This window comes from Pteronotus mesoamericanus, unplaced genomic scaffold (assembly GCF_021234165.1).
Source record: "Pteronotus mesoamericanus isolate MK-2021 breed Mesoamerican mustached bat unplaced genomic scaffold, CSHL_Meso_final scaffold_21, whole genome shotgun sequence".
Classification (NCBI taxonomy): domain Eukaryota; kingdom Metazoa; phylum Chordata; class Mammalia; order Chiroptera; family Mormoopidae; genus Pteronotus; species Pteronotus mesoamericanus.
The window spans coordinates 17,560,495-17,584,801 of NW_026555310.1; the positions used below are offsets into that span (position 1 = coordinate 17,560,495).

At 39.4% G+C, this 24,307-nt stretch overlaps 3 protein-coding genes across 3 annotated transcripts in view; 1 reads left to right on the plus strand and 2 right to left on the minus strand.

The window, feature by feature from the left end:
• The first annotated feature begins 1,154 nt into the window (after positions 1-1,154).
• On the plus strand, positions 1,155-7,542 carry MANSC4 (MANSC domain containing 4). Its single transcript, XM_054590892.1, has 3 exons — positions 1,155-1,383; positions 3,784-3,918; positions 6,869-7,542. The coding sequence occupies exons 1-3, from the start codon at positions 1,155-1,157 to the stop codon at positions 7,540-7,542; spliced, it is 1,038 nt and encodes a 345-aa protein (XP_054446867.1).
• A 3,931-nt stretch (positions 7,543-11,473) lies between these two features.
• The window catches only part of MRPS35 (mitochondrial ribosomal protein S35), a 36,980-nt gene continuing 24,146 nt past the window's right edge, over positions 11,474-24,307 (minus strand). Inside the window, exon 8 of the mRNA XM_054591297.1 lies at positions 11,474-12,023. Within this exon, the coding sequence (XP_054447272.1) occupies positions 11,754-12,023 (270 nt within the window). The 3' untranslated portion in view covers positions 11,474-11,753. The remainder of the gene's footprint in view (positions 12,024-24,307) is intronic.
• LOC129085067 (nucleoplasmin-2-like) lies at positions 21,441-21,839 on the minus strand. Its single transcript, XM_054591488.1, has one exon. It carries the CDS (start codon positions 21,837-21,839, stop codon positions 21,441-21,443), a length of 399 nt encoding a protein of 132 aa, XP_054447463.1.

Here is a 24,307-nt window from a genome sequence, read left to right on the forward strand (position 1 = left end):
GCCACTAATGTTTTGTATAAAATGGATATAAAAAAAGCAACAGTTTTATGCTTTGAACTAATGTCATTTTGGATATCATGAGACATAAAACATACAATCTTCATGAACATAAGAGGCCATTTCCACTGCCTCTAATGTATTTTCAAATGTTTGGCATTGCAATTGAAGTAATTTTATTAATACTTAGAAGTTTAAAAACATTTTGTCATTTTCCTAAAGCACACTCCTTAGCAAATCCTTCTGCTTCAATCAGAGATACTGTCTTTCGGGATGGGCTTTACCAAGACGGCTACTTTATAACTTGCAAACATGAATATCAGAAAACGACTCAGACAACCCCCAATCTGAACTTCTTCACAATTTTCACTGCGAATTACACTCCTTATTCATATTCCATCCTCATTATTAGGTCATTCTTTTTGCTGAATCTTCGTGGTCTTCTTTGAAGAAAGCTTTTGGCTGGCCTTGGCAAAATATGCCTGGGCCTGACAAGTAGCCATGATCTATATTCAATGTTTTCAAAATCACAGCAAAATTAAAATTTTTAATTTTCATTTCTTTCCATTTTCATTTACTTTCAAAATTTTTTATTTTTAGTAAAAACAAAAATTTCAAACCAGTGCACAAACTGGTTTTCTAGTGAACCTGAATACTAAAATTTAAATTCAAGAAAAAATAAGAGATAATTGAAAAAAAAATCTGTAGTCCCAAGTTCCTTACAAAATGATGTCTTGTTTCTGGTGAAATGGATCCTTCTTTTATCTGACGTCAACTGACTAAACTATTATTTTCCTCAGAAAGACTCTCAGCTAGGATTTCCACTTGTCTTTATATTTACTTAGTAAAAGGTGTTTGTGACAATCCACTTTCATAGAAAAGAGAAAAGAAGAGGAGAGAATCCACATCTTAACAGGTTAAGGGGCAAAGTATTGAAATGGCCTGGAAACTGTACAGAATTAACGCCAGCGAGTCTAATGTTCACCTGGGGCTCAACTGGGAAGAAATTCTAGAAAGTGACCCTCTAGAAGAGTTCCAAGACAGCTGTCCCTTACTTAGCAAAAGCCCCGAAGTCCAGAAACTGTCCTAAACCGTGATGGTCAGCTCCAGCTTCTGCCTAGAAGTCAGATTTATTGCCGAATCTTCTCACCAAGGAAATGCATGTGGCAGTGGTGGCAGCAGACGTGATACTGCTCCTGAGCCTGGGCTGGACCGCGGACGCTCTCTGCTCCCCCACTATCTTTTACAGAGACTGCTGGATCCGCCGTTTCCCAGGTCTTCTGCTCGACCTGGAGGAGTCTCAGAAGATGGGTGCGCAGTTCTTGAGATACTACACAGAGAGCACGGGCCAGAAATGCAGTAGGAGCTGCTGCCTTAGGAAGGATGGTAAGTGTTACTATGTCTGAGCAAAAATAAGAGGAAACTTCCAAAATGAAGACCTAAGTAAGGAGTCCTGGGCAGAGGGTCCAGTAAACAGTTGGAAGCAACTAGGAAAGATAGATGCCCTGAGAGGAGGGAGAGGAGGGAAGAGGGAGAGACGTTGGACCGACTGCAGTTGGGGACAGTGTGGCTCCGTTTACAAACCTGGCAATGACCCAGGATGCTATGGAGCCTACGGGTAACCGGGCCCTCCGTTCTCTGAAGTGCTAAGTGAAAATCTTTCTTCAGGTGCCAACTAATGATATTCCTACAGCCCCAAATAGAGCATATTTAATTTCAAACATGTTCGTAATAATTTTCTTTTCAAAGTTCTTTTGGTGATACTAGTATCATTTCAAGTTTTTTCAATGACCAAAGGTGGGATGTACTGAACAGGAATTTAGATTGTGGTTCTTATTTTGAAACAAATAGGGAGCTATATTGCAAATAGAAAAAAGAGGAAGAAGGAGGGGAGAAAGAAAGATTAATTTTCAAAATATCCTAACAGATATGTTTTGTCTGAAATCCGGAATTAGGGTTTAATATCATCCATAGAACACTACCAAAGCCTGCACTTAGGAAAATATTTCATTGTTACAGAATGTCAAGTTACAATTACCTAAAGACTTCTTTCATTTGTTTTTCATTCTTCCAAGATTTTAAAGCTAGTCAGAAAGAAACAACAAAGCAAAACAACACTCTAAAGTAATCCTCTTTGTCGATTCTGACTTATAAATTGCCTGTGCCTCCTATCGAATTATGCAAGCAAGATCTCTGGGGTGCAAAATGGAGCTACTTAGAGAGACTAAACTGTCAAAAAATAAAAAAATAAATAAACTGTCAAAAGACCACAGTGTGAGAAGCTGTCACAGCCTAAGTCCTCAGAAGTTAATCAGGCACTGAAGAGAGGAATTAATTTATTAAAGGAAAATCTTTTTGAAAAGGTAGCCAATCCAGATTTTCACCTTAGGGAGGCTTCTAATTCTGCAAACCTTCACTGAGGGGCAGTGGGGGAGGGGCAGTACCACCTGAGCATTTTCTCAGGGCAGCAATTTACCCCTCAACCCCAGGGAGGCCATGGCTTCTGGAATGTCAGGGCACTGTCCAGGAGAGTTCCCTGAGTTGAGAGCCTTTGTAGCTTCAAGCTGTGCCTTTCCCCAGAAGAAAGGGCACAAGCACACTTCCCAGTTTTTAGCTGGAAGCCAGAGAACTTACAAATTCCACAATCCTGCACTAGCTAACCTGCTCAGAGGGGACTCCAAAATGTTCACACAGGGGAATATAAAACACTTTTAAAAAACTGTTCCTTACAGCATCAACTTTCTTATCAGAAATTTGTCTGAATTTGAATGAATACCTTTTATTCTTTCCGCTTAAACTTTGCAGCACAGCCTCAGGGGATGTTTGTGACCTAAAATGTATTAACAATGTATTCTTGACGTTTGTCCTATTCTTTCTCCTACTAGAAAAGCGTTCAGAAACACAGGGTATCCCGGGAGTAATGGGGAGGGGGGTGCGGCTCCCCGAAGTTAACCTTAGGCAGGGGAAGTGCACCTTCAGCGACGGTATTCCACAGCAAGCGTTAGGCGTCTCTCAGGTCTAGTAATCGTATGCAATCGCTCCGTAACCTTCTTTCATTAAAGAAGTTGATGCCTTCTGGCTAATGGATCTTTCCCATCACCTGGTTTCTACTGCACTGCAGCAGGGAAACATATGTTGCACTTCCGGCGGATTGACTAAAGATGTGCATTTAACAAGGGTGACTTAAGGTTTTCCAGAAATAACAGGATGTATTTTAAGGAGCAAACTTACTTAGAAAAAAGGGAGATAGGATGAGCAAGTACTGTACTCCTGCCCACTAAAATCCAAATGCTAACATCGTGAACTGTCGACTCCTCTCCCCCTTGAAGGACACTGATTAGGCTGTTCATCGGATGTCGTTTTGCAACATGGGACCAGAGCACACCTGCAGGCAGGGTCAAGGCCAGCTGCCTGTCCACGATCTGGCCTCTCCCAATAATGTAGTCATGACTGTTTTTGCCCTGTTTTTCCCTCTTCTGTCACAGTATATGTAACAGAAGAGTGGACTCCGGGGGACTCCACTACTTCCGCATTCTGAGAAGGCACTCCACCTAGAAATCTGATATATGTGTGTACATATCTACATACATATGTGTATATTTGATACATATGTACTTTCTTTTAAAAGGGTGGTTACTGTAGTTCATAGTGTTCTGTGAAAGGTCTGACGATAGCCCTGCAGAGTACTGATAATCTAATGTTCGTGAAAGAAATGTGTTATCAGAGTTCATCAGCCTGTAGAAATCAGGGCCGCCTGCAGGGGTACTTTGCTTGTTTCCCTTTCAGTGGCCTGTAACTTGGCTGTCTTCTACCACGATCCTATTCATGATGACATCAACTGCCTCCACATTCACTGCCCAACAATGGAGAGCTGCATATTGGAGCCTGAAGCCAGTGCCGTCTTGTACACCGTAACAGACGGTAAGGATTTGTGCGTTTTGTTTGTCTTTTGAAGAATGTGGGTAATATCCCAGGGGAGGCATAATCTGGAAATTGGCTGGCAGTAGCCATGTGTGAATCTTTAAATCATTATTTTTCAGTGAATTCTCTCAGAGCAGAAAAGTTTTGAGCATCCAAGATAGAAAACTAAAAGGAAATTCTCTTTAGTTTGACATGTTCAGCAATGGTAAGTTCAGCAATGATAAGTTTATTCTAAATGATATCAAATCAAGTCATTGAAAAAGATGTTAAGCATTATATTTCATTTGTTTCAAGTGTCCTCAGCAAGAGCCAAAGTAGGCATTTTTACTGCAGTTGCTAAGGATATCACTAAGAAATAATAATAATAATAACAACAACAACAATAAGCTTACTGGCAGTTTTGGGGACAATTGACACTGAATATACAGATTCTATGCACCATCACTTACATACATTAGTATATCATTGGCCCCAAGATAACCAGTGTATTTTATTTTAGAAAACAAAAAACTTAAGTGCCCTTTGCCCAGATATGTAACAATCTCAGCGTGTAAATTAGTAAACATGAAAAAATAGGTTTTTATCATCAAAATACAACAGAGGTAATTTATCAATTTGTACTTATTGAACAGCTAATGCTCCAGGCTGTGCTCAGCAGTGCAGAAGATTGCAGCATGTGTCTGCTTTCCGGTCCCTTATGATCGAGTTGATGCGACAGGTCTTACAATTAGTGCACGGCATTATTAGACACAGTAACGTGTGATACTGCCTCAAGTCCAAAGGCTCAAAAGAAGTGGGGACTAAAGCAAGCTAGATGATTCAGAGGCTCCAGGGAAAATGCAAGACTAGCTCTGTATTATACCACGGGAAACTAATAAAACTGGCCCGGCAACAATAAAGGGCACCTTTGGGGCTGCACCAAAAATATAGGTAAGGCAAGAAGGGTAGGCCAGGTAACAAAAGGGCTGAGGGCAGAGTGGGGTTAGAAACCAACAAAAGTATTAAATGATAAAATGCCATCATTAAAGTGTATGGTTACCTTAGCCTCAGAACATTATATGCAGCAGGCAGGTTAGGAAATATAGTCAAGGCTTTTTCTCGACAAGGTCATGGGAGTTGCAGCGAAGAGGAGGGATGGTTTTCAGCATATTGGGAAGGCATTGGATAGCAGTTGCTTTTTGGATATAGGAAGAGAAGAATCAAATGTCACTTTGCAGAACGGATTCCACCATGGGCGCTGATGGGACAGTGATGCCTCTGAGTAGAACAAAGAGACAAAGTGGTTGTGGCTTGGGGGACATTCAGTGATGACGCGAGGTGTCCACCCCCAATAGAACACAGGAGAAATGAGATCAGAGCTCAAGAATGAGAGAAACACTGATGGTGCATGCCATTAATGTAGTGGTGACAGCTGATGAGAATAGGCTTCTTGGAGGGAGTGGGTATGAAATGCAACGAAAACACAGCAGAAGGCCAAGAACTGCAGATTGTGGAAACCGCACAACCAGTTGGGGCCAAGAAGAGAACTAGCAAAACAAAGAAAAAAAAAGATAGAGGCAGACACTCGAGGGTCCTAGGAGTCATGGAAGAATTTCAAAAGAATGGGTGGCCAGCTGTTATCAAAGACAAGATGGAGCCAAAGCAATGAGACACAAGAGATCAGGACATGAGGAAACTCCTGATTATCTCAGAAGCACAATTTTGACAGAATCGTTAGGATGGAAACAAGATGACTGAAGGCAAAACAAACAAACAAACAAACAAAAAAACCCAAAAAAACACAAAGGCAGAAAGGAAAGGAAAGAAATGCATGTTGGGATGCATGGGAAGGGAGGGAGGGACAGACATCATACCCAGGACAACTGGAAAGCTGCTCAGTTATTTCTTCCCCTTGAAAGTCAAAGCAGTATTTACACATGTCTGAAGTCGGAGGAAAAGGGGTTAGTTTTCAAGAAGAGAGAAAACACGGAAGACAAAGGCCGGACCCTCAGGTACAGGAAAGGGATGAGATTTAGGGCTTTGCTCATGATTTTGAATACAGTTACACTGCTTGGGCCCTCTTTTGTTTCTTTATTTAAAAACGCCATAAGATATCTCAGATGGTTCCTGTGTCCATAGCTCTTGCACTAGCACTCACTGTTGTTGCCCCAAGGCCCTGGCAGACAGGAAGTGCTCTCCATGATGCAGTCAAACCCATTCTTAACAGGAAGTGTCCTAGACAGTTAAGTTCAAATGTGCCCAGTATGTTTCCAAGCTTTTCTGAAGTGAGCAATTATCATAGTTCAATAATTCATGGCAGCAAATCCCAAGACTTCTCCAAACTGTACTTCATGGTTCTCTCTTATTCATATTTTTATTTTTTATTAAACTTATCCAAATGACATTGGTTGATAGGATCATATAGGTTTCAAGTGTACATTTCTATGACACAAGATCTGAATGTTGGCTGTGTGCCCACAACCCAAAGTCAAATGACCTTCTGTTACCGTGTATTAGCCCCCTGCCACCCCACTCTGGCAACCAACATATTGCTGTCTGTGTCCACATACGAGTGAAATCATACAGTTCTTAGCTTTTTCTGACTGACTTATTTCACTTGGCATAATATTCTCAAGATCCATCCATGTTGTCGCAAGTGGCAGTATTTCATCTTATGGCTGAATAGTATTCCATTGTATATATGCACCACATCTTCTTTATTCAGTCCTCTATCAAAGGACACTTTGCTTGTCTCTACGTCTTCTTGGCCACCATGAACAGTGCTCTGTTAAACACAGGGGTGCATATATTTTTGCGAATATACATTCCAAGTTTTTCAGGTAGATACCCAGGAGAGGGATTGCCAGGTCATAAGGTAAGTCGATTCTTAATTTTTGAGGGACTGCCAGACTGTTTTCCATAGTGGCTATACTAGTCGAATAAAACGAATAATGCTTTATTTACCTTTCAGGTATAGATCCAGATTTGCTGGTTTTTGGACACTCACCTCCCACATATCTAAATACCCGTTTTTCATCTAATAGATGGGACACACTAAGAAATCTAAAAGCTATGAATTTAGATAAACAACAAACCACCATGATAAACCAAATGCTACCATCAGTAGAGGCTCCATCATCAACCACACGTCAAGATTTGGTTGTAAATGCAAGCCATACCAGATACTCCAAGGCATTGACCACAGATTCTTGGGCAAGGGTCATTTCCCAGAATGATTCCATTGCCACAAAGGTCAACAAGGTGTCACGCAGTGCCGACTTCATCAGCAATCCAGATAACAAGACTATTTCTGCTTTCTTTGTGCCCTTAGACACAAAACCTTCTCACATGCCCATTCCATCCCAACTCAACAGCAACAAGCAATTGCTGAACAAAACCAAAGGGTACAACAGCAGAAACCACACATCTGAGAATGAAAACGAAACACCTAATGGGACATCTGGGACTTCAAAGATGTGGCTGATACCCGTGGCCCTTTGTACCTCTGTCACCTTTCTTTGTTGTTGTATTGTCATCCTGGTATCTGGATGCTGTCGAAAGAAGCAGGGCCAGTATAAACCAGGACAGAGAAAGTCAGGATCCAGGCAAATTCAAAAAAGTTACATTCTGAAGGACAGCTCTTAATAGTGACAGTTGTAAAAGACTGTAAGCTCTCCAGAGTTTCCTTTTTAGTTTTCTGCAAGACAAGGGCAGTTTGCTTAAAAAAATAATTGCATAGGCTGCCCACTCCTACCGATCTCTACAAAAGGGTAATGCTTCATAAACATAACTGCATTTTCATTGTTTTCATTTTTTTGAATAGTGTACAAAGTTCCAAAATTCTGCCCTCTACAGTTATTAAGCTTCGTGTGAGATGTAGTTCTAAGTGCTGTACATGTACAATTCTGAGTTATGTATATTATTAACCATTATACAATTATAATCACATTATTCAGATGAAGGAACTGAGGAGAAGAGAGACTAAGTATCTTGTCTGAAGTCACACTGCTAATAAGAAAGTGAAGCCAGGAGTTAACTGGCAAGCTGTTCAAAAGTCCATTGTCAAAATCACTGTTAGGCTAAAAACCTCTAGTCATAAGCATGGGGAAAAAGATACAGGGAGAAAAATACTGTGACATCTTATCTGTCTCCCATCAAGGTCAAATTATTGTTACATGTTAATAAAATCTTACAGTGGTTTGAGCAAAAGAGCACTGTAAATTATTAGTTAATAACCCATGAGCAAGTGCTTCCTGATTTTTATATAGTTTTCTATCTTTGATTAATCCTTCTCAATCTCAAACCATCTTCACTTCCTTAAGATGACACTCCCTTCAGTAATTGTGGCACGGAGATCTTTGAGTTCTACGATGACTTCTGTTGAATAAAGCTTGGGAGTTTCAGTTTCTGTCTCTTATTTGTATACACTGTTTACCCAGGTGCAAATATTGGCACGTGGTATTTCAATTCTGTCCACCTCTTATACCAGATGTACCTAAATCTTAAGACTCATAAAAAAATTGTAACTTAAGTCTCCAGTGATCTTAAACAGTAGGCCCTTAATCTCACCCCTGAAACTTTTTTTTTTTTTTTTTTTTTAGATTTTATTTAGTTTTAGAGAGAGAGGAAGGGAGAAAGAGAGGGAAACAGCAAATCAGGCCTCTCTCTCATGCCTGCAACAGGGAGCCCAGCCCACAACCCAGGCACGTGCCCTGACCAGGAACCATGCAGCAACCATTCCGTTCGCAGGCCAGCGCCCTGAAACTCTTCAGTGTGAGAACAGACATTAAGACAGGCATAATCATAAAGAATGAAGGGAAAATCTTATTATAAGGTTTATAAAATAGGACTGTTCACTCAGAATATTAACCGTAAATAAGAGTTAAAAATATTAATCAATTTGCCTTAACTCGTTATTTATAATAATGTCATAAATTTGTTCAATTTCCTTCCTAGTACATTAGGGAAAAAAAAGCCCCTGCTATTTAGGAGCTTTTAAATTATCCTTAAGTTGTATTTAAATAAGTAATTCAGGAAGCTGTCCTTAAAAATTATTTCTACGTACATTCTTTCAAAAGGTTGCTCTTCTTTCAAATGTATGCAAATTATTTAAGTGTCCCAACAAACTAGAGCGGCTAGGGGAAAGAAAATTTTTTCTTCCTTGGAGTTTTTCAGAATTTTACTCACTCCTTAAAGTTCATACTGTTTCATAGAAATCACTGTAGTTTGGGAAAAATGTATTTAACTTTGTAAGAAAACAAACTCAGACTCCTTCTCTTTTTCAGCCCCTACCTTTGGCCATCAGATAAACTAAGTAAACTTAAGACTGGAGAGACAGTCAGACCAGCATCAGCCAAAAGGCAAACACAACTGGGACTAGAATCTACATCCTCAATGAAAGTAAAGGGGACCAAAGAGAGCTCCTGAATAGAATTTAAACTCAAAACCTTAAGACACAAAGATATCAGGGCCCAGTCAACAACTAAGGCTAAGGTTGTTACCCCCATTTGGGAAATAACCATGACACCAAAATCTCTCCCAACGCTCTACATAGATCTTTAAGTCTGTAATGGTCCAGTATTACGAAATACTCATCAATATTGTAAAGAAAATGTGCAAAGAGCAAGCTAAAGCACCCTACAATTAAGAAAACAGGTTGACTTATTTGCCAACATGTTTAAGCAACTTCTGAGCTACGTACCTTAAGTTTGAAGTCAGAAGTGACTGCCTATCAATACAGCAAAGTGTCCCCTAGAATTTTCATTGTTTAAGGATGAATATGATAATGTTCATTGTATATATTGGACCAATGAATAGTTCTAAGGGCCAATGAATAGTTCAAAAATCTACTTGGCAAACAGTGTCGTTTAACTAAGGTTAAAATCACAATGACAGCAACTGGTACCTTTTAAGGCTGTTTGTATTACTCTTACAGCCCCAAGGTTCTGCCACCGAGTGTCTGAGAGGCGTCAGGTCAGTGAGCCAAACTGCAAAGGTTGCAGGCACAGTCCACTCTCACTTCTGGCACCAACTCTAAGTCGGCGGTGGGGCAGGGTTCCCTGATCTACTCCCAGGTGGGACAGTTGACCAGAATTCACAGAACTCAGTGAGAGCTGTTACACTCACTGTTGTAGTTTATTACAGTCCAAGGAAGTATACAGGTTAAAATCAACCAAGGGAAGAAGCGTGTAAGATGAAGACCAGGAAGGTTCAACACTGGAGCTTCTGGTGAACTCCCCTCACCCCTGGAGGCAGGACGAATTACTCTCCCAGTTCCAGGGTCTGAGAACACGCCCAGAGTATTGCCAACCGGGAAAGTTTGCCTGGGCCTCAGTGTTTTAAAGTGTTTATTGAGGCTCCATTACATAGGTATGATTGACTGATGACCTGGTAGTTGATCTCAGCTGCCAGGTGGACTGATTTACCAGATGACTCAAGGATGACACAGTTGGTTTTTCTGGCACGCCTAAAATTATCGGGTGTGGCCAGCCCCACCCTAAAATCCATTGTGAGCTGCTCAGCCCTAAACAAAGACACCTCTGTGAGGTCTGACACAGATTACCTCCCAGAAGCTGAAGAGGCAGGCCTTTGGGAAAGGTCAAATTCTTTATTACACATCCTTATGCCCCGCCTGTCTCTGCACTGCATTATTGCTACAGGACAGACTATCCAAATTCACAGCCTCTTCACATGTTCCTTCAAAATGCTTCCTTCTTTCAGTCCTGTTTCTGCAGCCGAGTTTTCCTTAATTATATGTGTTTCAAAAAATACATTTCAATACACTTATGTATGCCTTAACCTTGATCTAAAAATTCAGTTTTATTTACTTTGCTTTTCATTCACTATTTGCATCCAATGAAACATACCTCTCTCCTTTTTTGTATTCACAGCCCTGTTGTCCTTTTCTAACCTACCGACTTGCTAATAACAAATCATACCTTCAATTTATAGAAATCTTCTGTGCAATTTTTTTGATATTCCTTTCGGCTTTCATTTATGTCTAACTGTCAGGCAAAGGAAGTCTCAGGCAAATAAACTCAATAATTCATTTATTTTGATTTTAATCACATGCGGACAACTTCAGAAGTAGTAAGAAATGACTTACAGATATACCTAAATATACTGAATTGCCAGCTAAATGGAATGGGTGGTTTCTTAGGGAAGCAGTCATTTTCTCATTTACTCCATTTAAATTCAAAGTCATTATTTACACCTCATCTTTCTTCAGCTGCATATCTAAGGTGGGGGGGGGGTGAACGGGACAGGAGGGAGGATCAATAGATGAAAACCATTTAATCTCCATTTCCACCTCTCTGCAGACTTGGGCTTGGAGAAATGAGGCCCAGAAAATAGAAAATAAGATGCTAAACAGAATAGAATCAACATAGAGTGACCCCAAAATAGATGAATGGAACCAACTTTTTACTTCCAACGACCTGTTTCTAATCAGAACTGGCATCTGCAAAATGCACTGGGTAGACTGCAGTGAGGCAAACCTGGCTTCCCAAACCACCAAAACTACAGCTCAGAAGCATCCAATAAATGCTCCTTTGTAGAGAAACAAAACAACTATATTATATATATACATATATATATATAAATTCTGAAGTTGTTATGGTAGAAGTAAAATCATACACTGTAGAACCAGAAGAAATCAGAGATCTAATTAGTCTAACTGCCACAGAGTATAAAGAAGAAAGTTTATGAATAATCATTGCCACTGTGCATCAGTATAAAAGGAATAATTTTAATTCTGAAATAGAACTGTTTTTATTAACATTTTTAATTTTATATCAAACTAGATAATTACATATCGATCACAAAATTACTAAATCAAGCATATTTTTGTACATACTTCATGTCAGATTTAACAGTCTCTTCACTGCTTCTTTGTACTGAGAAAGGGTGTTTTCATTGTCCCCCTCGTTCTTAAGACTAACAACCGACTTTTTGTAATCTTCAACTTCTTTAGTACCAAGGAGCTCTTCTTTATTTACTTCCACGTTTTTCTCCGCAGCTTTAATTTGGAGAAGTGTTTCCAGGATATTTTTTTCTGAGGAGCTATTTGTCCATACATACTCTTCCATGTCTGCTTCAGTCTTATGTTTCTCCCATTCCTCAGTTTTCTGAAAGGCAAGAACAAGTTCTGAATTCTGAGAAATATTACCCAAAGGTGAAGCTGGGGTTTTTAGGGGAAGAAAGGGTTGCACAAACGCAAGCCGCCCGGGTCAGTCCTCTGCACGCGCGCTTTACCCAGCACTGCTCTCCTCCAGCGTCGGCCGCTCAGGGCTGCACACTCTTTGAGGTGAACACTCTGTTACCACCCACTCATTCTAAGTCCACTTATAAAGCAATACTGTTTTCCAAAAGATATATAAAACTCAACTTTTCTTTTCAGCTTCCTAGTCCCTAAACTCTAACACATCAACAGTTCACATTTCTGTGGTTAAAAATAATGAGAGCGGAGGCTGTATTTATCTTTGTAACATGCCGATGGGGATAACAGGAAAGACCACTTATTATAATGAAATTAAAAATATGAAGTATGTGTGTAATACATGATTTTCGGTCATAATGACATCATATATTCTGGAATTTTGTTTTGGTTTTATCTTTCTTTTCTGTTCCTGTAATGGAAATAATTTTTATTACCACTTGTTTTTTCTTACAGAAATTATTACCAAGCTATTCTAGGGAACACTGGTAAGTTTCACAGCAATATAATTCAACCTTATGATTTAAATGAAGATGTAACATTTTGTGAAAAATCGAGCAATGCAGCTAGTAGGTAGTATGCTCTGGTTCAAAGAAGTACTGAACACCAACCACTTTCTTTCCAAATTAACACAGAACTAGATTCTGAGCTGTAGGCTATTATAGAATCTTCTACTATTCTTAAGACCTTTAAGGTGTTAACTTCCAAAGTTATAACATTTTAAAGCATTAAGAGAGAGGTGGATTTTTTGACTGTCAGGAATAATTTCTTTCTGAAAAGTCCTCCTGACAGAGACCCCAGCCTGAGAGGCCGGGGCTCCAAGGCTCCTCAGAACTCAGTGAGCACTAAGACCGAGGTCAGCAGTTTCCACCGTGCCTCGCCTCCACCCTCACTCCCGTGAAGGGAGAGAACACCACTGGAGGTTTGTCCCTCAGAGAGGAGCCCCGCCAAGCACAAACAGGCCACTGGGGCTGCCACTGACTCAGCAAACCCCAGGCAGGCCGCGGAAGCCTGGGGGAGGGGCTCGCCTACCACAGAAACCCGCACCAAAAAGAAACCCTCCTGTCATCCTCAGGCCAAGTACCCACGTTCCTTCCAGAGAAACCAACAGGATGGAGGTTTCCCCTGACCCCTAAATTCTTTAGCCAATGTAGGGTATCTGTACTCACAGCTCCCTATACTTAATTTATGGCTGAGGACAGCGTCTCAACGTATCTTCTAGACATATCTTATCTGGTTGAGAATCAACTCTCTGACCCCATTTTATCTGGTGGGACTTCAGGCCTGGCTGAGGGGAACGGCTGTATGTGGAACTCCTGCCCTCCTGCCCACGTGACACTGTGGCAAATAATTTCTAACAGCCAAATTCTGAATTTGTACATGTAAAAAAAATTACTGACAAAATTACCCTACCTCATCTAATTCTTTCTGTAATATCTGGGGAAGAAATAAATGTCAGCCCCTTAAATAAATGGTCCTACCTACTCTTAAAAGTGCCTTAAATGTTTCAAGACAATGTCATAGTTTTTTCATAAGTCTAATTTACAAATGAACTATATTTAAGAGGCAAAGAAATACATTTTATAAAGCATTAAGTAAAATAGTCAATCTATCTCATTCTTGACTACCAGAGACTAAGTAATTAAGAAATTGTTATTTTTAATGAAATAAGTTGGTATTAATAGAGTAATATGATTAATAAAGACTAAGTGGCTTAAAATGTTTCACCCAGATATTTTATATTATTTACTGATTTTAGAGAGGGGAGAGAGAGAGAGAGAGCGTGAGAGCGAGAGCGAGGAAGGGGGGAGAGAGAGAGAGAGAGAGAAAGGGGATGGAGATATCAATTTGTTGTTCCACTGATTTATGCATTCATTGGCTGATTCTTGTACGTGCCCTGACCAGGGATCAAACCTGCAACCTTGGGGTATCAGGACAGTACTCTAACCAACTGAGCTACCCTGGCCAGGGCTTCACCTAGATTTATCAAGATTTTCTTAACTGTTTTGAAATAGATGCTTAAACAAGAAGTAACCAACGTAAATACACTAATAATTTCCAACATTTTTTTGTATTCCCCAACATGTTGAATATACAATTCTACACTGGTTTGCCAAGGTGTGTCATAAGTGTGCCATAATATTGATTCCCTCAGACCTCAGGTGGCCAGGTGAGCCTGGAGCAATCACCCTCCTCCTTCACTTATTTCAATTTTAAAATTACACTGCAGTGATACAATCAGCAAAATTCAAATGATAGGGGAGCCTCCAGCAACAAACAAACACATTGCAAGAAAACAGCTCAACAGACAAAGCTCCCTTTTGGCGTGTGACTGCTATGGGGCACCTTCCATAAACATTTTCTCGAGTACTACACGCTGGCAGTACTAGAGAGGCTAGACATCTCTAGGTACCCTAGCTAAAAACTGTTTTTGTATCCAACATTTTAGGCAAAAAGTACATTTGCTGGTTCACATTAGATATGTGCTGAAATTCGTCTTCAGGAGAAATAAAAACCAGAGTTGGCTAAAACAAAAACATCATTATTCAAACATGGTAATACTGACACTGGAACAAAATTCAGTTTAAAAGCTAATCATTTATATAAGTCTGTGAACTCTACTAAATACAATTTTGTTTTTGCAATTAATCTGTAGAAAATTTCAAACATATACTTTTTGTATATGTTTGGCAATAGCACTATGAACTCTCCATCATCCAGTTTCAACAGTCAACTCACAGCCAATCTTGTTTTATACATACGTCTATATATGCAAAAGCACTGCTCCCTTACCGTGCGCTCACTGAATTATTTTGAAGGAAACCTCAGACTTTGTCATTTTATCCATATTAATTTTTTTCTTAAAAAAATAAGTATTGTTCTAAAATCATAACCACAGTATTGTGGTAGTTTGTGGTATTTTGATTCATGAGAGCCTAACCTAGGTCAGCCCATTCATTCATTCCATTTATTCATTCTATCAATTAGTAATTCCTGTGTGCTGATTATTTGCCCCACAGCTGTTTCCCTGGTATCATCTTGCCCAGAATTCTGGCCACAGTTACTGGACAATGCTCAGCTGAAGCAGAGCCCCTCCCTTAGGGTTTGAATCCAAAGAGAGAACTAAATTTAGCTTAGTTTAGTTTTTAGTTTTGTTGCTTTGTTCCCCCTCCCCTCACCTCTGCCTTCCCCCTTCCCCGGGGTGACCAGTCCTATACATTCTGAAACAGTGAAAGTCACAGTTTTCCAACATATAGACTGGGGTCGGAGAGAAAATCAGTCTTAAAAAAAACTAGGCAGTTGCCTATAGACTAACAGGGCCCAGGGAATAAAAACAGCCCTCATTCACATTGTTCCTGCCCATTCCTGAGCTTTTGTAGGATCCTTGCCCTTGTATCTTTTCAGCTTAAGCCAGCTTGAGTGAGTTTCTATGACTCACGACAAGGGGGTCTCAACTAATACATGGTGCTCAGGAGACAGGCTTGATGATAAGAAAGTTTAGAGTTCATCAGCATATATTGGATTGGCCCAAAAGTCCATATGGGTTTTTGTATAAAAGATGGATTTTTCATTTTCTCCAATAACTTTACCGAGTTGGATATTTTGAGTATGTTGGTTATATCTTGAGTGGTATAACACTGATTGTTCTCAATTAATGTCTCCATTTGATGGCTATCACATTCAACTGGTCTACCTGACCGTGGAGCATCGTCCAGTGAGAGATCTCCAGCACGAAACTTTACAAACCACTTTTGACACGTTTGATCAGTCACTGTACCTTCTCCATACAATGCACAAATCTTTTTGTTTCAGTTGTGCGTTTACCTTTGAAATAATAAAGCATAATATGCTGAAAATGTTGTGTATTTTCTTCCATCTTTCATACTAAGATGGCTACATAAAAATTCACCAATTTTGGTAAGTTTTTTTTTTTTACAATGCACACCGATATGACAGCTGTCACAATACAATCTAACAAAATTGTTTCGAATTCAGTTACAGACAACTAAGCACTAGCTACTACAGCCATCGTACAGAAAAAAACCAAACTTTTTGGCCAACCCAATACAAGACAATTAACATTCTGTACCTGGGAGAAGGTACAGAATGAAAAAAAAAGAGGGAAAGAACAAAACTTGGGAAACAATTAAATGTAATTGATTTAGATTAAAATATATAGCAGACATTTCTAGAAATGACACATTGTTAGAAATATTACAGTTAAAAACTGGATCAGTATTATTTTTAAATAAGCAGTATCTCCAAAATGTCATACTTAAAAATAACAATCTTGAAATTAGATTTTTACATTTATGTGATTTTAAATAGTCTTTTTGGAAGTTTTCTTTTTTAAAAAAAACAAGTATTTTTCTCTTAACTTCAATGTATTTAAGCAAAAGTTCATGAAGGGCCCCTAAAAACAAGGATGAATGCTGAAGGGATAATCATCTAGAGCTGAATTCAGATACAGTATCAGCAGCCTGCAGTCACATATACATCTCCCACAGAGAAGGTGGAAATTGCTGAAAAGCAAAGGGAAAGAAAATCAGCTGTAAGTCTACCACCCCAGCATAACCCGTCAATACTGGCAATACATCATGCGTGTCCTTCTAACTCCATTTTTACAACACTGCTATCATTAGGTTTTTCTTACAATTTATAACATAATTCACATTCAAAATTTTTCCTTCTAAAATACCACCCAGGATTGAAAGTGGGCAATTGTTTGAGTTTCTTTTTCTGAAGTGTAGTTGAAATGTAATTAATTTTAAAGTGTAAACAATAGCAAATACTGGGGGGGGGGCGGGAGAAAAAAAATCACTGTAAGCTCATCATTCAGGCAAAGATTCTGATGTCTTTTTTTTAACACTTCAACCACTGAATATTTATAATTTCACCATTTAGTTTACAAGGGTGGATATTATACATATATATATATACAGTATATAGTCTCTCCTTTCCCCCTTGCCCACAATGAGAGAATCTGCTCTGACTGCAGTAACCCAAGTGAAAGCAACCTTCCATTCCACATGATTCTGTTCTCTTTTCCAGAGCTGGCTCGATTCATTCACTCATTCATTCGCTCAGTAAATACTGACTGCAGAACTACTGCACCAGACACCACGCTGTCCTGGAACTGCCAGTCTAGTAGGAGACTTGGAGTTGAGTAGAAGCCAGTCAGATGAAAACTGTGATCCCAATGAAGGAAAGAGCCCAGAAAGGCCAGGGAACTGAATAAAGATCTGGTTCAGAAAGGGGCAAGGGATGAATCTGAATAGCTACTAGAATACTTACTATTCTGAGCACCTTACCTATGTTAACTCCTTTCACTTTCACAGCAATCCTTCGAGGTAACACTGGTATACCATATGTTTTACAGGCCAGGAAACTAAAGCCCAGGGCAACTAAAAATGTGCCCCAAATCTTACTGCTTGTTAGTGGCAAAACAACATGTCCCAAGGAACACAGAAACATTGTAAAATTTATATAACAAAGGAATAATTTAATTTGAAGCTTTCTTCTTTCTTGCCCTTGCAAGCCTAAATTTATAACAAAGAAAAACATAATAACAGCTAATTCATACAATGGTCATGTAACAGAAAGCAAAGAAATATCTGTTCTACTAAACACATATTTGTCACTTTCTACCATCTTATTTACAACCCCCTTTGCCTAGGACATGAATCATAGTAATATTCCACTTCTCATGATTACAAGTAAGGCATTGTGCTATAAAAGGGAAAACAGTTTAACCATGAAAACAACCCTTAGTTATTTGAAAATTAGAAAAAATAGAAAAAGATAAATACGCATAACGAACAAAAAGTTATTGCCCATTCTTTTAGTTAACACGGCTAAATTTTTAACTTAATATGCCAAGAATTCAATTCAATTTAGATCAGTTTTTTTCTGAAAAATTTACTGGTTGCTGATATGCCAGACATTGTACTAGATGCTAGAAACATGAAGATAAATAAAATGTACAGTCCTTGTCCTCAGTGAAGTCAGAGTCTAGTGGAGTTAGGCAGGCATGCACATGGACAATCACCATAAAAGTAATCAAAGGAATGCTAACTGAAGAAGCTGGGGGCGGGCGGCGGGGGCGGCCCAGGGGAAGGGGAGAGACAGACAGGAAACATTTAAGAGAGGTAACATGTGAGGTTTATTAAAGGATTCATATGGATTTCTGAGGCTGATATTTTGAAAAAAAGGTTATAAACAAAGAGAACAGCATATGCAAAATTATGAACGCACATATTATGTTCATCATGGCTGAGGTATAGGATATACAACCTATGTTTCCTGAGTAGCTGATAATGAGGTGGCAAATGACTGTGAACAGACAGGCCAAGGAGTTTAGATTGAATCCTAAGTAATGGGGACCTCTGAAGGTCTTTATGAAAAAAATATGACACAACAGACTTGTTTTTTAGAACAATTACTTTAACAGCAACATGGAAGATGGATGAGACAGGAAAATCAATAAAGCTATTACAGCTCTGACTGGTGTGGCTCAGTGGGTTGGGTGTCATCCCACAAACCAAAAGGTCACCAGTTTGATTCCCAGTCAGGGCACAGGCCTGGGTTGCAGGCCAGGTTCCCGGTTTGGGTTTGTGAGAGGTGACCAATGTTTCTCTTACACATCGATGTTTCTCTCCTTCTTTTTCCCTCTCTTGAAACATAAATAAATAAAATCTTTAAAACAAAATAAGGTTATCAGAGTTTTTCAGGTAGAGGATGAAGAACCATACTAGGGTGGTAGCAGTAGGGATACACAGGAGAAAACAGTTTTAACAAATATTGAAAGGCTAAAACTGAGAAGACATAGTGACTAATTAGATATCAGGAGAGAGTGTGAGGAAAGAAAACAGTATAATACTCAGGTTCATGACTTCAGCCACTGGGTGGCAAAGAATACAAACTTTTCTAAAGGCCTTTAAGTGCATGGTAGGCTCTTGAACATCAGAGGTAAAACAAAGTCTTGCCTGAAGGCAAAGAAACATGAAAAGTGCCACCTTCATTGTATTATCATCCCACTCAAGAATCTAGAACATCTACCACAACAACTAAAAAAAAAAATTATGTATGTAAGGTAGACAAACACGTCCATTTTCTTGACCTCTCAGTGAAATTTCCATCCCACGCCTTCAGCTGATACTAGATACATGTAAAAAAAAAATCATCTTAAAAGAGATATACCAACCTCTAATCAGTTTGTTAACAACTCAAAACACTCAAAAATTATTCACAATCAGAGCTCAGCACCAGAATCACCCATGGAGCCTTTAAAATGAACAAGCCTGAGTCTCATCGCTAGAGATTTTGATTCTATAGGGTCTAAGCATCTTTAGTGTTAAAAAGCTTCACAGATGAGTATGATGCAAGCCCAGAGAAAACAGATTATGTAGATAAAATTTCTTTTGGATTAATCTCTTCCCCTTTCAGTCATGTATTTCTCCTTTTGGCTTTTATTTGCTCATTTTCTGGCAGTTCTAAAAGAATTTCTTGTGGCCTCTCTGCATAACCATTGTCTATTCCTTCTTAGGTACAAAATGGTGCTCCAAAAGGTGAAATAAATGAATCATGGCAAGTTGGACAAAAATGAACTTGCCATTACACATCCTGCCTATAATTTTTTAAATTTCTCCCAGGTGATTGAGTTAAGACTCCCTTCCTTTTATTGCCTTCAGTATTTCAGCCAAAATAAGACAGCAAAGGAAGGAAGGAAAGAAGGGAGGGGAAGGGAAGGGAGGGAGGGAAAAAAATTTTCAGTTAGTCAGTTGTTAAGTTTGAAAAGAGAGCAAAGTAGCAACTAACATTCAGGTTTAATTTCAATTCTTTATTTCATAATATTTTGTAATAGTAGCCAAAGTTGAACAAAACTAAATAATATGATGCCATGGAAAGAATATGAAACTTTGAAGCTGCAGTTCAGGCCCGGGGTCTTCAGCTAGTAAACTCCAAACTTGGGCAAAGTACTTAAATCCTTAATTTCTTAATTTCTCAATGTATATAATGAAGAGATCATAATAGACAATTTATTTGATGCCTGATTTTGAAGGTTAGCATGCATTTAAAATGGGTGGTCATACCAAATGCTTTTATGTTTTTTTCAAAAACATACTATTTTAAGGCACTTTTTAAAAATGTAACAACTCCTCACCGACTCACACTTCATTTTGGGTTTCCTTTTGTATTCATCCAAGATGATCATTTGAAATAGCATAGAGGTAAAAAAAGTCAGAAACAGAGACACAACCGATTCTCAGAGCAACAACAGATCCACCTTGAAAACAACGGCCAGATGTGCTATTTGTCTGGAATCAAGTAAAAGGTAGCATGGAAGCATTCTTCACAACATGTTACTGGTGTACATGATACCCAGACTCATCTTGGGAGTTCAATTAATGTGTTTAACTAGTTGTTTTTCTTTAATAAACACTGTAATATCAGTTTATGCATAACTAGTTCATAAACAATTTTAGGCATAAAAATATTTCACGTTGAAATATTGGCATCCTACTAAGAATAGCCAATATTTTCTAGAATTCAAATTCTATTAACATTGTCAAAAGTAAACATCATGAAATATACTCACAGAAGTAAACATGTGTAGAGACCTTCCAGAATAATATGAAATTTGAATACTTTTCATTTAAATATTTGAAAAAAGGTATAATCAAATGAAAAACAAACCTGATCTACACATAACTCAAATCACACATCCATGAAAATTAAGCAGCTCAAATTGTTGCAATGGTATTTCTTTTTCTTTTTTTGTTAAATTTACTGAGGTGACATCAGTTAGTAACACTAGCAAAGATATTTCTAAAAAAATTGGGCATAAATATTAATCATTAATAATTTTATTAATAGATCAATATATACCAGTAATCTAATTATTGCTAACATCTAACAAGTATGCTCTATTTTACATTACTCAAAAGGGAGTTTATTTGTTACTGTCAATTTACTTATCAATTTGAAAAAATTTGAAAAATTGATAAGCATTTTTGTGCTTCAATAAAACTTTATTGACAAAAACAGGCAGTGGGCTGGATTTAACCCTGTTGTTTGTCAAGCCCTGGACTAGACTGTAGGGGACCAAGGATTAGGGCAGGTAGACCAGTTAGGAGGCCCCGCACTAAACCGGGGCAAGAAGCGAAGGTGGTCTGGCCCAGGGTGGGGCCGAGAGGCACGGAGCTGTGGTCAGAGCGGGAGGCGCTGTGGCTCAGCCGGAGGTGTGATGGGGGGAGCACGGAAGGGCTCGTCCTGCTTGGAAGCACACCTGTTTACTGGGAGGGGATCCGCCAAGGTCTCCCAGCTACTAAAGGGCGGGCTGGATGGAAGCAGGGCTGAGCTCGGGCCTTTCGTCTCCTCTCTGCATTGCTGCCCCACAGGGCGGCGCACCGCCCCCCCCAGCCCACCCACGGCGGGCCTGCAGGGAAAGGCTCACCGTGGGCAGGACCGAGGCTTGCAGAGAGGCGATGGTGACGGGCTTTGCCCGCTTGTCCTCCTGGCTTGCTGGGGACAGGACCTCCACGAGGTTCACCTCCTCTTTGGCTTTCTCCCCCAAGCAAACCGTATTGAGGAACACCTTACAGTCCTGCTTCCCCTCCTTCTGCGATTTGAAGGTCCAGGTGCGCCTCTCCTGGTTTAGCTCACAGCCCCAGAGCGTGGCTGTCGCTGCCCTGTCGGCGATGCTGGTGGTGCGGCTGTGGTTCATGGCGCGTGGGGAGCAGGCGGGGCGCGTTGCTGCTCCGCGGGTGCGAGTCCCCCCTGGGCCCGTCCTCGGAGCACTCCCTCTGGGCTCTCACGCCAGCCACATCCCGCCCCCCCCCTTTTTTTTTTGTTTAAAAACCGTTTATTATGCAAAATGTTAACTTTTATAAAAAGTTTAATAACATACATCGCTTGGTTACAAAAAGTCACCTTCCTGCAAAAAAGGTACAAAAGCTATATACTCTATTATAGAGTTCATAATCACTTCAAAAGTCTATGGCTATCCAAAAGAATGTAAGTTTCAATAGCTGTTATTAAACTCAAGTGTTTTGACCTACTACTGAGCTAGATACTCTGAAGAACAAAATCTAGTGTCAGAGGCACACTAACGAGGGCTTTATGATTAGTTAGAAAGATAAAACATACATGGAACAAAAACATACACAGGAAACATTTCATGGAACACTGACAGACTAAGACAAACTTTGTCGTCAAGTGCCCTTGTGGCCAATATAGAAAATAAAACAGTCTAAGTCGCTGTCTAGGCAAAGTAGCAGTTAGGCAAAGAAGGGGCTCGCTACGTCTAAGGGGTTAGTATCCAAAATATATAAGGAACTCATACAACTCAATGGCAAAAAAACCCCAACCAATCAGGCTAAAAAAATGAGCAGAAAGCCTGAACAAACATTATTCCAAGACACATATACAGAGGGACAACAGGTACATAAAAAGGTGCTCAACATCACTAACCATCAGAGAAATGCAAATCAAACCCACAATGAGATATCACCTCACACCTGTCAGAATGACTACTATCAAAAAGACAAGAAACAAGTGTCAGCAGCAAGGATGTGGAGAAAAGCGGGCTCTTGTGCACTCAGCGGGACTGCAGACGGTGCAGCCCCTAGGCGAGCAGTATGGAGGTTCCTCCAAAAATAAAAAATGGAAAGACCATCTGATCGAGCAACGCCACTCCTAGGTGTTTATCCAAAGGAAATAAAAACACTAACTCAAGCTATCAGCACCCCATGTTTATTGCAGCATTATTTATAATAATTAATATAGGGAAACAACCTAAGTGTGCTTCAGTGAGTGAATGAATAAAGATATATTTTTGACTAGCAACAAGACTACCATGAAATCCAAATAACATAACCAAAAATTTCAAATTTAAAAAAGCAACCACTAGAAATTAAATATCAAAATCATCCTAGGACCCTTGACTTAGGATTTTTCGATCTCTCTGTTTTCTAAAGCAAGTGCTTTTCTCTCTTCCCCAGTGCCTGTGTTTTAGTCTACACATTTTGCACAAATCACTTTGTAAAATATTTCATCTGATCATTTCTTAACCAGGTCACTTATAGAAGGTTTAAATAATATCATACAGCAAAATTAAAATTTAGGAAGTTTTGTTATTATCAGTTACGTCAGAATGTGAGTAGAATACATGTTCTAAAACTTTAAATACAACAAGGTACAGATCTCACTCCCCGTATAAAGTCTCTGTCAAATTAAACGTAAGCTGTATACAGAAATTGGAAATACATGAATTTACAATTCTAAGATTTCTTCATTTGAGTATTAACAACAATATTACTAGGCCACCATTTACTGAGAGCCCACTATTTTCCAGACATTTCATGTACGTTCTCCTGTATCTATCCAAAAATGGGCTTCAGAGGTGAAATGGCTGACAAAGCAACAGCAGTGACAAGGAATGGGATTCCAATCCAGGGCTATATGGTTCCAAAGGTAAAGCTTAATTCATTCCTATGCTAACAACGTGTAATATTAAAACAGATTTCTACAAGTCTCTTCGCTTCTTAGAATTGCTAAAGAATAAATGTCTGATGTGTATCTGTCTCCTACCACCCTCCTAGCACGACCATAATCATTCTTTGAAATATGACAAAGCAAGCCTCTATGCCTGAAGTCTATGCTTTGTGAAGTCTATGTCTTTTGAAGCGTACTTTGAGGCTTCTAGAGTTAAAGTGTTTTGAAGAGTACACAACAGTACCTTCCTTATACTGAACACCTTGAAACTTTGAAGCTGCAGTTCAGGCCTGGGGTCTTCAGCTAGTAAACTCCTGGGGTCTTCAGCCAGAGACAGGTCAGTAACTGTGTGATACATAAAACTACTACTTTCCTCTCAACATTACTTAGACGTAACCTCCATGGAAAGTTTAAAAAGCTAAGAAATCAAGGCAAGCTTACCTTTTTTGTATTAAATGCTCTGAAACTAACCTAAAAAATACAGGAATGGCCCTGGCCAGGTGGCTCAGTTGGCTGGAGCATCGTCCCATACACCAAAAGGCTGTGTGTCTGACGCCCAGCCAGGCACATATCTAGTTGCAGGTTTGATCCCTGGTCTGGTGTGTACAGGGGGCATCCCATCGATGTTTCTCTCACATCGATGTTTCTCTCTCTCTCTCTCAAATCAATAAGTAAAAAAAAATTTTTTTAATACAGGAA

Coding starts and splice junctions, on each gene's coding strand:
- MANSC4 (XM_054590892.1), top strand. CDS start 1,155: ATGCATGTGGCAGTGGTGGCAGCAGACGTGATACTGCTCCTGAGCCTG. Junction 1,384..3,783: donor CTGCTGCCTTAGGAAGGATG/GTAAGTGTTACT, acceptor TTTCCCTTTCAG/TGGCCTGTAACTTGGCTGTC. Junction 3,919..6,868: donor CTTGTACACCGTAACAGACG/GTAAGGATTTGT, acceptor TTTACCTTTCAG/GTATAGATCCAGATTTGCTG.
- LOC129085067 (XM_054591488.1), bottom strand. CDS start 21,839: ATGAACCACAGCCGCACCACCAGCATCGCCGACAGGGCAGCGACAGCC.